The 13,384-nt window shown below is 43.1% G+C and overlaps 1 protein-coding gene across 2 annotated transcripts in view; it reads left to right on the forward strand.

The window, feature by feature from the left end:
• Nucleotides 1-6,064: 6,064 nt before the first annotated feature.
• Nucleotides 6,065-13,384, forward strand: part of CDHR1 (cadherin related family member 1) — a 29,305-nt gene continuing 21,985 nt past the window's right edge. Inside the window, exons 1-6 of one of the 2 annotated variants that reach the window (XM_085555001.1) lie at nt 6,065-6,318; nt 7,048-7,143; nt 10,716-10,861; nt 11,694-11,744; nt 12,307-12,396; nt 12,837-12,923. In XM_085555001.1, the coding sequence (XP_085411127.1) occupies nt 6,258-6,318; nt 7,048-7,143; nt 10,716-10,861; nt 11,694-11,744; nt 12,307-12,396; nt 12,837-12,923 (531 nt within the window). In that variant the 5' untranslated portion in view covers nt 6,065-6,257. The remainder of the gene's footprint in view (nt 6,319-7,047; nt 7,144-10,715; nt 10,862-11,693; nt 11,745-12,306; nt 12,397-12,836; nt 12,924-13,384) is intronic. The other variant, XM_015866067.3, reaches the window with a different exon arrangement.

Here is a 13,384-nt window from a genome sequence, read left to right on the forward strand (position 1 = left end):
GTTTCACATAGCTTTGGCAGACATAATTGAAATGCAAAAGGAAGAAAAAGAGCTACTTTGTAATATATCAGGCTACTCTTTCTTGTAATATCAATAACACGCTGAAAGAATATTTAGCTCTCCTACTTTTCAAAACTAATATACAATAAATCTCGTTTATTAAAAAAAAAAAAAGTACATTTACTCAGTTTCCACTGATCCAGCAGTTAGAACCTAAAATGAATTATGGGAATGATGGAGGGAAAATAGAAGTGAAAATGAACCCATGGTGTTTACAGTACAGCTACTCAACTCCCCCCTTTATCACCGCATGAAAATCAGTGTGTGATATAACTCAAAAGCTTCATTTGTTCCAGATAGGGGCTGGAGTTCTGTGTAAGAGAAGGCAAAAATATGTGCAGGTATCAGACGGGCTTTAATAATCTTTCTGAATTTAGACTAGTTTAACAAGTACACTTAAATCTAAAGGACTAATTCTGAGGTGTACTCTCTCATTTTCCAGTCTGGTGCTTCTGTGCATCTCCCTGGATTTGCATCCTTATGCTCCTACATGAAGATCAAAATGCGAAGCTTCAGTTTTCATCTCAGTGTTGCACATTACAATACAGAAACCCTGAGCATACTTTATGAGCACTGACAATCTAGTGACAGAAAACTTGTCGCAATGAGAATTATTCAACACCCTGGGCCGCTGCCCTGGAGTTTTCCCAATACAAGCTGCCTCGTGCCTTACAGGTCAGCACATCGCAAGACCCAGGTTCTTGATACTGCCAGAAAAATGACCCCTGGTGAAACCCTACACAAAAACCACACAAAGAATCTCAGAGCTGGGATGTTATGAAAACAGAAGGTAGCTTGAAGGAAAGAAAAGATTAAAGGCGTTTAGCTGCACACTCACCCATACTGAGACCAATTGCAAAAGATTCAAAAACCTGATACCTATCCCTAACTACAGATATGGTGTTACACTGCAACCATGAAGGACTGTTCTGGCCTGAAAATAATCTCAATGGACAGAAGTTTAAATGGCCTACTTTTCTGCCCTCTGTGCTTTTCTGCATCAAGGCAAATGTGTAGATGCTTGCTGGAAACAATGAGCAACGCTCCAGCAGCCACATTCTTTGTTCTGCTTATAAACTCCAGACAACAAAACTGCATTTAGTTTATGAGCTAAAATCTGTCTATTGCGCTCTCTCAGCAGAACGTTTTTGTGATGCTCTGTGGATCAATGATATATGTTTATCTGCAAGCAGAAGGGAACCTAAGAAGACAAAGAATGCCACTGCTCACTTCAGTTTTACAACAGTTTACTGCCTAGTACCAAATTCACGCTTGCTCCATAAACAATGCATTGACAATCCATAAGATGCAAGTTAGCTGTCTGCCTTTCACGCTCTGAAACCATTTCTTTCCCCCTCTCTGGGTGGGTGCCTGTGGAGCCTTCTGCTCTAACAAGCTCGCTTGATGGTATCAAGCAAGCCCGACACGGTACAGACATCATTTCTCACTCTCATCTCTGCAAAATGTGGCTTCCTTAGTATACATCTGCTTTATGTCACAAAGAGACTCTTGAAAGTTCAGTCTTTCAAAAGCTTCCACACATTTCTCTTCTTCTTGAATATATTTTCCCTTAGGAGCTCAGGAGAATGAGATACATTGGCAATTGAATTGTGTGTAGTGTGTAGTGAGTCCATCCTTTCTCAGCTGACCTCACTGCTGTTTCACTTGATAGAAGTACTTGGAATGGTCCTTCCCAGTCAGGCTGCAGCTTTGTCTCCTCCCCCGTCTGGATCAGGATCCAGTCCCCGGCTTGAAACGGGTAAACTGGAAAAATAGTCCTGGAATCCTGTTCATTAATAAGTAATGCTTAATTTCCTGTTGTACACAGCTTATCCCTCCTAAAAATAAAAGTCTTTATGCCTTTTAACCACATTCGTGCAAAACTAAAACAAGCACACTTTTAGTAGCCGGGATGCAGACCTGAAATAATTTAGATTTATTGCATTGTCCAACATGAGCTCACACTACTGGGTTTGGCAGGCTTCTCCTCCATTTTGTTGACATGTTTAATCAATCCGAAAAAATGCTTTAACACTTCTTAACCTCTACCTACCATAAACTTTACATAACCCAAAGATGGTGCCTCAGCTTCTTACTCTCTACAGCCCAGTCATCAGAAATAAAAATCACATGGAGTGAAAGATTTTCCTCAATAGTATAAGTTCCCAAGTGTATGTTTTATTTTTCCCCACGCACACTGTCCAGACAAACATCGCCATGTGTTATGTACACTTAATGGCCACTTTTGTTCCCTACACACTTCAGGTTTTGCAACACATACATGACAAATGAAGCACACTGAAATACATAGGTGGGATGAACAAAGCAATTGGAATTAACGTCCACACTAGATCTGTAATTCAACTACAACAAACTTCATTTTGAGCTGGAAAACACACAGAGCTACGCGTGCAGTTAAGAAACTCTTCTGTCACTAAGTTTTAGGAAGGGCAAGGCAGCTGCGATTGCTTATGAAATCTAACACTTTTAAAGTTCTGAAGCTCTCTGGGAGACTGGCACTGTCTTCTCAACAGAAAAGCTGCCTAAACTCCAGTGGATTTTTGTTAGGATGACACCATATGACATATATGAGGACAATCACTCTCGCTCATTTTCAGCCTTCCATATGTAATAGTGTCATTTCAGGACAACCCAACAACCCTGACTTCCTGACAGGTGCTCCGTCACTGTTTCAATCTGTGACTTGCATTTCCATTAGAACTACATTATTCTAAGCAGTAAGTACTAAAATGTGTATGACTTGAACATGCTGACTTCCAGAGCTGAAACACTAGTGGCATCTTGAAGAATCTATGTGTATATATACGTACCTCAAACATGCTTTGATTGCTCTGAAAGTAATGCTTCCTATTTCTTGCCACGTAAACTACAGCGGATACAAAGAACGTAACAGCACTATTTGATGGAGGTTTTTCCAGCTTCAAAATGCTATTTTTTAACACAGTTGCCACCTTTAGCTTTGCATTTTAATGTAGCTCAACTGATATCTATGCCTGAAAGCCAATTTCCCTTTCTCCTTCCAGTACTTTCCATTGTCAGTCAGATGACATTTTCTAGTTCTTCCCATGCCAGAGTGCACCAGAAGAAGTGTGACATTCTACCACAAAAAATGACAACTTCAAATGAGCATTCACTAGGCACACCTGAATGAAAATTCTTTACCAATTTCCAACCACTTAAATGCTCAATAAGATTTTATGCAGTTAGAGAAAGCAAAAATATTCTATCAGCTCCCAGATCCATAATCAAACAAATTGTTTGTATGTCTCTGTATCACTACATGCTTTCCCGGAATTAACAGTTCCATACAATTCTTTAGGAAACCTAGTTTGCCTTTCCTGAGATCTTGAAGAAAAACTATAAAGATGTTCATTGATAAGTGATAAAATGCAGTATGCTCAAGATAAAAGGTGAATGAAGTTCAAAACTAACAGATCAACAAATTACACTTGTACTGTTTCCCCAACCTTGAGCATATAGAATCATAGCATCATGGTGTAACCAGGGTTGAAAAGAACCAGAGTTATCTTCGAATTTCAACCCCTCTGCTAATGTGCTGAGTTGCGAGCCACCAGACCGGGCTACACAGAGCCACATCTGGCCTGGCCTTGAATGCCTGCAGGGATGGGGTACCCACAGCCTCCTTGGACAACTTGATCCAGTCCATCATTGCCCTCTGGGTTAAAAATTGCCTCCTAAAATCTGACCTGTACTTCCCCTGTCTTGGTTTATAACCATTCCTTGGTTATCCAAGGTTATTCTCATCCAATTACTGTCAGCCCACGCAAACACTCATTCCCCTGCTTTTTACATGCTCCATTCCACTATTTTAAGGCCACAATGAGGTCTCCCCAGAGCCTTGTCTTCTGCAAGCTAAACAATCACATCTCCCTCAACCTCTCTTCACAGGGGAGGTGCTCCAGACCTCTGATCATCTCAGTGGCCTCCTCTGGACCTATTCCAAGAGCTCCAAATTCTTCCAGTATCGGGGGCCTCAGCTCTAGACTCGGTGCTCCAAATGGTTCCTTTGCTTTCAGGTAAAACTACTGGACTAACACAAACAGAGTACATTGTCATACATTGATAAAAAGCATATGTTAAGTCTAAGTTATCAAAATTAGGACGTCTACATTTACTTTCACTATTACATAGAAATTAAAAACAAGACCACGTAAATACAGGGCCATTCATTTTTCAACATGTTTCTTTGAGAGAAAGTACGTGCCATCCACAAACACACGCAAAGGCAAACAAAGCTTACAAACATACACACACGACTGTGAAGAAATTCCCATTTGCTTCTAAATTACCTTTGTCTATCATAATTGGAACGATTAATCCTTAAGCGGCTATAAGATGCTACAGCTGATTCAAAGAGGAATTGCAGTCAGTGACATTTCAGCTAGTTTTGCTTTAACAAGGGATTGTTACAGTGATTCAAAACAGTGAAAAACCATTGCAGAGAAGCTCAGTGCAGTGTTCATGACTCATGAGAGTTCTACACGTGACAGAAACTTTTCACACTGCTAAAATTAAAGATGACAGCCGACCCCACAGGAAAAAGAGCCAACACCAGGAAAAAGAAGCACTGATGTCACTTTTCTGCACACTCTTGGGCCCTAATGCCTTTTGAAATTACTTCACCGAACCGCCCATATTGCTCTCTGTCACAACCGAGCCAACTACCCACCCTTGTAAACAGCCATTCCCCCTCCTGTTTATACGCTCCCTTCAAGTGCTGGAAAGCCACAATGAGCTCTCCCTGGAGCCTTCTCGTCTCTGAGCTAATTTCTGACATAACAGCATTAATTAAGCAAGCAGGCAACTAATTGTATAACTGAGTAGGAAGGAACGATCAGCAATGTGGATTGCTCTCCCAAAATAACATATCTGATGAGATGAAATGATAGAGTTTTTTCTTACTGCCCACAGTGCACCTGAGTGGCCAGCCCCAGGCAACTAAATGCAATTGCCACATGAACTATGCTGCAGAGGATATGAATTAAAAAAAACAGGTTGGAAATCTGAGTGTGAATTTCCAATACTCCTGATACCCTCCTCAAAATTCATTTACAAAAAAAAACCAATATACAATAGGAAAATGGCTCTGCTTTGGTTAATTTCCTACTGAAAATGACAAAAAAACCCCACACATGTCTTCAATATTCCATACTTTACAGCAGAGACAGTGTAATTCAGCTGGGTTATGTGATAGATGCAGAGATCTTCATGAAGCAGAATGATAAATTCTGTCTCCAGTCACATCCAAACAGCTAACCCTCTATGCTAACCCTGACCATCCTCAAGTGGCATCACACTTGAGGGAGTTCCTTCCAGCAGCCGCAAACTTGGTCATCAGCTTTCTCAGACTGATTTTTAGATCTATGATTAACTGATGATACATGTATTTTAATTAACACACAGATTTTATGAGCAGAGAAACAAAGCAATAAAGAAAAGCTAGTTCTGAACTTTTTCTGTGTTTTCAGTGTTTTGGTGACAAAGTGCTTGCTGAATGCAAGGTGTTTCCAGAAATGCTTGCATTTAAGAATTAAATAACCAACTCACGGGGGGGGGGGGGGGGTGGAGGGGGCGGAAAGAGGGACGGGAGCAGGGGAAAAAACCTTTTCTCTTCTGAATTTTCAGTGTGCACTTTTTGTATTCTTTGCCATCATAAATGTGATCGCCTCCTTTAAGCCAGTAACAATACCATTTAGTACTTGCTGCACGGGTTATGTTTTCTTCCTTTACGGTTTATTGTAATTTCTCTGAAACAAAGAGAAACCTCGTCTACCTCTTAGAAGCAGAGGGCTGACTTAGGGGATTAGAGACATTAGAAAGAAAGCAACCTTTCAGATTCACCTTTTCTCTGACTTTCACGTTCAGGCAGCGCAAACGCAGCAGCCGAACCTGTGAGAGGTACACGGCTTCTTCCAAGTCTTGTCTGAGTTCCACAGCTCCCTGCAAACTAATCACTCTAATTAGTGGGTAGGAAGGAGCTTCTTTAAATTCCTCAGAAATTAAGACGTGTCATCCGCTTAACATCTTAGCATCTGTTACTGCCTCTTGCACATTTCTCCCCTGCATCAGCCTGAAGGACGCTTTCCTGAATGATTCAGAGAAAAACAAATTAAAATCCTTGAAACAGTGAAGACATTGTCACCTTCTCCAGCGGGATGAAGCATGTGAGGCACTTCGTCCCCTCCTTATTTCTCCGTCTGGTGCATGTTTGCCTGGGTGAGTAAAATCATCGCTTTAAATAAGAATATAGGAGGCTCCAGCACAACCTTAAATCCTATGGTAATCCTTACTGATTTGGTAATGTTGTCCTGAAATATTTCCCTTGCCAACTGCTGACCCCCGTGCAATTGTTCCCCTCTGTGCTTACATAGATTTGTTTCAGATGGGCTGTTTTTAAACTAACGGCGTCAGTAGGCACACCACTAACCTGTTCTTTGTTTTTTGTTTTCTTAAACTCTGCTGTTGTCTGGCAGGAAGTAAGTAACAATTTCATTCTGGCTAATTGCTCATGCAGTAGACATAACTTTAAGGCAGAATGTGTTCAGAGCGCTGGGACTGGTGCTGAGGCACCTAGAGCTTCAAACCCGTGCGTGCAGCGCAGGGATAGGCGTGCGGGCATTGCCAGGACAGTTAACTGTTTTGCAAACATGATGCCCAGAGCTGACTGAGACTTCTTAGAGAGATCCTGCTGCTAGATTTCACTCCCTCGATGTTTTATTACATGCTCTTCTTCTCTGTTGGGTGCTGTGTGAACGCACAGAAGCACGTAGAAGTGATTGCATTGAAAGTGCCTGTGCAGATAGAACCCTGAAAGTGCACTGCAGCAATGGGTTTGTTGTGCCCTTGTAGCGTTCCCTGTGGACCTTGTGTTTACTGAGCATCGGGTAATAGCTTGGTAACTGCCACCAATGAAGTGCTTTTCTTTGGCTTCTGTTTTAATTGCAGTTCAGGCAAATTATGCCCCCTATTTCTTCGATAACGGAGCCAGGAGCACAAATGGGAACATGGCGCTTCTCAGCCTTTCCGAGGACACACCTGTTGGTCAGTATTCAAACGCGTACGGTTGAAATATGGAGCTGAAGCTGGTTGCTCTTTTGATTGGCAACATGCATTTTGTCATAGGTGGTGTTAAACTCTGTGGGTTTTCTTATTGAGCTTTTGATTTACAGCAGTACCTTTGAATCTCAGCTGTAAATTAAAGCGTGATGTTTTGCTCTCCTTACCTTGGTCCGTGTTCACAGCATCAGAGCACGGACCTTTGGGATCTTCTCATCAGAGCTATAAGTGCTCATGAGAAGAGAGCACAACATTATCGCCAATAACTTTGTCAGCCCTGAACAGAGCAAGCTGTACATGGCAAAGTGAGAGGTGAGGTTTTCTGTGAAGAGTCACCACGTTCCTCATGTACAGCACAAATGGTAGAACACATTTTTGCTTAGAGTGAAAACTGCTTGGTAACAACAACTGCTTCTTCTTAAACAAGTCCAGTTTTAGTTTACTGACAAATCAAAAAATCATGCATTCTCTGACTCTGAAGGTTTTGTGCATGGCCTTATACATTTCTTTTTTAAACAGTAATAGAGTTTAACAAAAATACAATAGGGAAAAAAAAGGTTGATTAATAATCAGCATTTCCTGTGGGAAAAGGATAACTTGCTAACGCCTAAAAAACCTTGCATATAATAAATCACTGTGATGAAGACCTCCAGGTATAGCGCTGGGGATTTCTTTAGGCTTTGCTCATTTATCTGCAAAGAAAAGTACTCAGCTATTGCCAACAGAGTACCTGAGCACCCATTTACTATTGCCCATGTGCAGAGGATGGCTGCACCCAGCCCCTCTCGTGGAAGGGCTCACACAGTGGTGGAGACAGGGCTGAGGGCAGGCTGAGGGTACAGGCTTCCTAACCATGAACAGATGCTTTGTGCCTGGGGCTTGCTCAAAAAAATAAGTTTCTGGCCAGAAGATCTAAATGCCAGCTACAATCCACACTGGGTGTGTTCGGGGTGAGGAGGAGGTGGCTGGGAGGCAGAGACTTCTGTTCTTCAACTAGAGAAGCAGAGGGGGAGAAAGCATTGCAGAGCATTGAAGAGACACATGCAGAGGGTGACCGGGCAATGATCTTGCTTATGATGCAGCAGGGCTTTGCTGTCAGCTCAGCCAGGCTTAGGTGGAAGCCTCAGCTGAGGGCCAACAGCAGTATAGAAGCACACGCAGACCAAGAAGCTGAGATTTGTGTTGTGCCTTTGCCCAGATTTGCCTGAAACCACAGCCAACCTCAGCAATCAGAACAACTCAACTGGTTGCTGTAGCAAGGCTGGCCAGGGGGATTGCTTCCCTGCTCTTGTAGATAGTGCCTGTAACGTGAGGTGCTTACTGGAACAAAGTGAGACCTGACCCGGTCCACGTAGGTGATGGCTGCCAGCCCCCACTGAGCTGCAGGGATCAACACCACAAGCTTCAAAAAACCTCCAAAAATGCTATAGGCTTTGCCTCTGCTAAGGTTACGAGTTGTGTGTTAGTTCGAAGCGCCAGCACGTGCAGGTGTGGGACATGTGGTATTTCAGAGCACTGAAAGGAGGTGATAGTTGTCTATGCTGATGCAGAAAAAAGTGCTGCAGCTGCAAATACATTCCAAGGTTCAGAAAAGCACATTATCGTGCTCATGTCCTCTTTGTGCTGACCTTCTTTTCTCTTGTGGTATTCTGTCTGCTCACAGGTAGTTGTGGACCGCTGGTTATATACCTCATTATGTAAGTTAACACAAAAGAAAACATTTGCAATTTGTATGTGACAGCTTGGAGATGCCCATGTATCTCCAGATTCCTTTTAGAGTGGCAGATAATTAGAGTTCTTGTCATAGAGGCCAGAACAGCAGCCCCTTCCAGTGGCAGATATAAGAACCAGGAGAAAAGTCACGAACTAAAGTAACAGCTGCAGTTTGAGCTGTCACACAATGGGGCAGGTAGGGATGTTCGGTGCTGAGCTCTCGGCAAAGAGCTGCCTGTGTACATACACGACGTATGTGACCCTAATCAAGGTCTTAGAGCGTGAGTGAGAAGCTATTTCAGGTTGTTTGCTTCATCTTACCCCATTAATCCTGTAAGCCCTCGTAGCGGAACGCTGAGAAGAGATGCAAAACAAGGCATCAAAGCACCCCCACAAGAGCTTGCTTCTGAAAGTCCAGGCAGTGCTTAGGATATTTCTGCATGCCTCTCATGCTTGCTTTTCTTCTTTCTTTTTTTCCCCAATCCTCCACATATGTGCTCCCTCTCACTGAAAGCAGTTTGCAGTAGCACTTCTTTGCCCTCACAGCTCCATCTCCCACTGCCTGCTTCTGGCTGTCCAATCGCTTCAGATCTCTCCATCCTTCAAGCTTCCCCCACAGCTCCAGCAGCTCCTTTGCTGTTTTCTGGTGTGGCCACCTCCACTCCCAAGTTAGCCAGAGTGCAGGTGGAAAGCAGCAGTAGTGGTTGTTAGAGTAGGTCTGCGGTCACGGTTTATGGTCCATGTACTCCATCTGCTCCTCTTGCCCTAGGGTGAGTTTGCAGTCCAGAGCTACTTGTGGACTTGGTGTTAATTGCTCATCACCTTTCCTGGTGAGGCAGGTAGAAAACAGGTGAATAACCCCAGGTGGGGTGGCCGGTCCGTGCACATCCCTCTCAGTTTGTATTCTGTAGCTTTGTAACCTGCATCTCTCTGATAAGGCTCCCCAAACACAGCAGGCTGCCATGAGGTACAAGAAAACTACAGAAATGTGTTTCATATGTCAGGCTCAGTTAATGAGGCTCAGTAGTCATGAAGTGCCTGAAATTATTTGGACAAAGATATTCATGTACAGTAGAATGACAAACATCCAAGCTTAATAAGAATGATAGCAATAAACACACACCATCTTTGGAAAGTGTGGGTGTTATAACTGCCATGGAAATTATCACTTCTCATAAACCAAGTCAGTTTACTGTGAAAACTGGCACTTAGTTCACAGATGTGTAAAAATAGAAATGATGATCTTTCTTGCCCTCACTTGCAAAGGAAATCTATTGATGAATACAGAGAATTTATACAGTGGTATGCGCACAAGTGGATGTGCTAAGTAGAGCATTTAATGAGAGAGAAGTAACGATGGGAGCAAAGCAGGAAGGAAAACTTCGGCTTCTATCTCTGAAAGCAAACAAGTTTACAGATGTCCCTGTGTCTCCTGAGCCCGCGTTTTATCCAGTGGGAGCTCTGTCTTCAGCCCAGGCTGGTTTGTGGGAGGGCCTTGTGGTGCTGCCAAGGTTGTTTCCCTGTCCTACAGCAGCATCGCTTCAAACTCACCTGGGTTGATAGTCAGGAATTTGTTAGCTGTGTAGATACTGTTGTGCAGATGATACAGCTGCACAGGAAAGGCCTCTAAATGAGGAAAAACAGCACTGATGAATTCAGTTTAGCCATCACGGTAAAAGCCCATAGTTAGAACCACTACACTGCCCACATGCCTGTACTTTGCAGCAGGTTGGACTCACAGAAGCTTTGCCTGCTTCAGAATGGCTAAGTCCCCAGGAAGCAAGCTGATGAAATATTTACCGCTGACATAAATGCAGAAAAGTGCTCAGTGGCTACTTTTTCAGGTGCCCACGTGTATACTCTGAATGGAACTGATCCGGAAGGAGATCCCGTGACGTACGGCCTGACCTACGAGGCTGGATCCAAGCGCTATTTTTCTGTTGATGGGAACCTTGGAAACGTGACGCTGATCGAGGAACTTGACAGAGAGGTAGTGTGCAGTCAGATGCCCTCACTCTGCTTTCCTGGGATTTCCTTGACTTTCACTTGATTTAAGTACTTAAAGGACAATGCCAACTTCTTTGTACCTGAGATGTGCAGCTCATAATTCTGAGATACTATAGTTCCCCCCCATTGGGCTGTTTTCCAGTTGACTCAAACCATTGACACTACTATCAAAATTCTGACAGCTGAGGGCTTTTTAGCACCTTTTGACAAAAGAGTTTGTTTTTAATACCTATCTGCCCCCATCTGCACGCTATCAAGAACAGTCCTTTAATCCTCAGACACAACTGAATTTCTTCAGAGCTCTCCTGTCATAGGGGGAAGTATAAATTTACATAAGCAGTGTCTGAGGACACATTTCTGGTTATGTCATGCTCCATTAACCCTCAACCACGTGGGTTAAAGATGGGACTGAAGACAACTTTATTCTGGGAGCGTAGACATTGCCCATCATGCTGCCCACGCATTAAAAGAAACACAGTACTGAATAAACCTTTCAAAATACTGCATAGTAACACACAAAAATTTTCAACTAATACTGTTGTTCTAGGAAGTATTTCTTCACAAAGATGACCGATTTTTACAATAATGCTTCATAATGCCATACGAATTCCTGGAGCAGCCATCTCTTGATCATAACTCCAGAAAGCCTATGGAGTACTTTAGTTGAAGGCTCTGAGGGGTCTCCTTAGTCTGTGCTGCGGTGGTTTCCTTGTATCAGTTGTTATTTTCTTGTACCTGCTGAGATGTGTTTACGTTTGCAGTTCCTCCCCTGCTAAGAGCAAAACATCTAACCAACGTATGCTACTGTTTTACAGAAAGAAGATGAGATTGAAGTCATCGTCAGTATTTCAGACGGCATGAGTACAGTAAGTATTGAACTCTAACTTGTACCTCCTTTCATTAAATTACCTTTCAGGGACTATCTCATCAGAAAATACAACCTCATTAGAGCTTCACCCTCCTGATTCAAGAGCCACCAGACTGCCAGTAACTCAGATCTCTCTCCACTTTTTGAAGGGTAATTACAGTGTGAGCTGAAAGCTTGACTTAGAAGGCCACAAAATAACAGCAGCTTCCCATAAAATTTCAGTGGGATTCATAACTAAGAAAGAAATGAAAATTTTTCTGGCACTAAGTGAAAAAGGACTGGAACCAGTTACACATGCAAAGCTGACTGACCCCCCACCCCCATAACGTTTCTCTAGAGTGACATTAAGAAGATTTCCCAAGGCCAAGGTGGTTTTCTTGTCTGCTGCTGGACACAGCTTTGATCATGTCTAATCATTAAGGGCTTATATGAGGCACAAGCAGCCAGCTGGTTTCCCCACCCCCCCCTCCCCCTTTTACATGCTCAGTTTTGTTACTGCAAACAAACAGGTTCACATAAGTGAGCTTGAGTCATAATGCATTCTTCCCATTGCCCTCCAGGTTTCAGAGAAAGTGAGGATCCTTGTAACAGATGCTAATGATGAGAGCCCAGAGTTCATCAATACACCTTACATTGTCCAAGTCCCAGAGGTTGGTGAAGTCTCCTTTGCATGTTATCTTACAGTAGAATGTAAAGAAGAGCCAGAATTTTTTAAGTGAAGTCACAAGATGTGTACGACTAAATAGTGTAGGAATAATTCACGTTCTTTTAGTACAGGGTTTGGCCAAAGTTTATATGGACTTAAGGCATGCTACTTAGCAGGTAAGTTCCACAATGTTATTTTAGAAGTGGCTTCAGTGGAAATAGGGTACACTCTGTTTTAGCAGATCTCCTGTCCTGTTTCTTCCAGAAAACTTTACTTCCTCGTTCGGCTCCACTTTCCTCCATTGTTAATTTCCTGCCTGTTTGGTTCCCTCATTCATTAGTTTTGTTTCTACCACCACTCCCTTCCTCTGCCTCCATTTTCACTTTCTGTAGTTCTGCTGCTTTGCCACTTCTCTCTGAATCTTGTACCTCTTTTTGGTCACAGAACTCTCCCTCTGGCACCAGTATCTTTAAGATCGAGGCAGTGGACAGAGACACTGGTTCTGGAGGAAGCATCACCTACTTCTTGCAGGTAAAGCATTGTCTGTACCTTCAAGACTCATCTCTCATTAAAGACTCAGAGCACAGAGCTGCTACTAGTGTCTATAGGGACAATTCTTTAGCACACACAAGAAAACAAGCTTTGGCAAACAGATATTGTCTGCCAGTGAGCAGCCAAACAGGCTGGAATCGGAGCTGGGGTTGCCAGAGTCACTCCTGCACTTCACAGCACAGCTCCTGTTGGCCCCTTCTTTGGGCTGACAGGAGATCAAATCTAACTTGTAACCCTGTGTGCATGTGGGATTTCAAAAGCAAAATATAGCTTCCTTCAAAAGAGAAAGCGCCTGGAAACCCCGTCTGCACTTCGATGCAGCAGGTTGGCCCAAAACAGAAACCTGTATCTCAATACAGAATATTAAATCTTCCCTCTGACAAAGCCAGTGCCCATTTGCAACCAGCTTTCCAGGTGTTGTCGGTTGGGGAAGAACAGAG

This window comes from Coturnix japonica, chromosome 8 (genome assembly GCF_054131305.1).
Source record: "Coturnix japonica strain WE chromosome 8, WE-NBRP24, whole genome shotgun sequence".
NCBI classification, from domain to species: domain Eukaryota; kingdom Metazoa; phylum Chordata; class Aves; order Galliformes; family Phasianidae; genus Coturnix; species Coturnix japonica.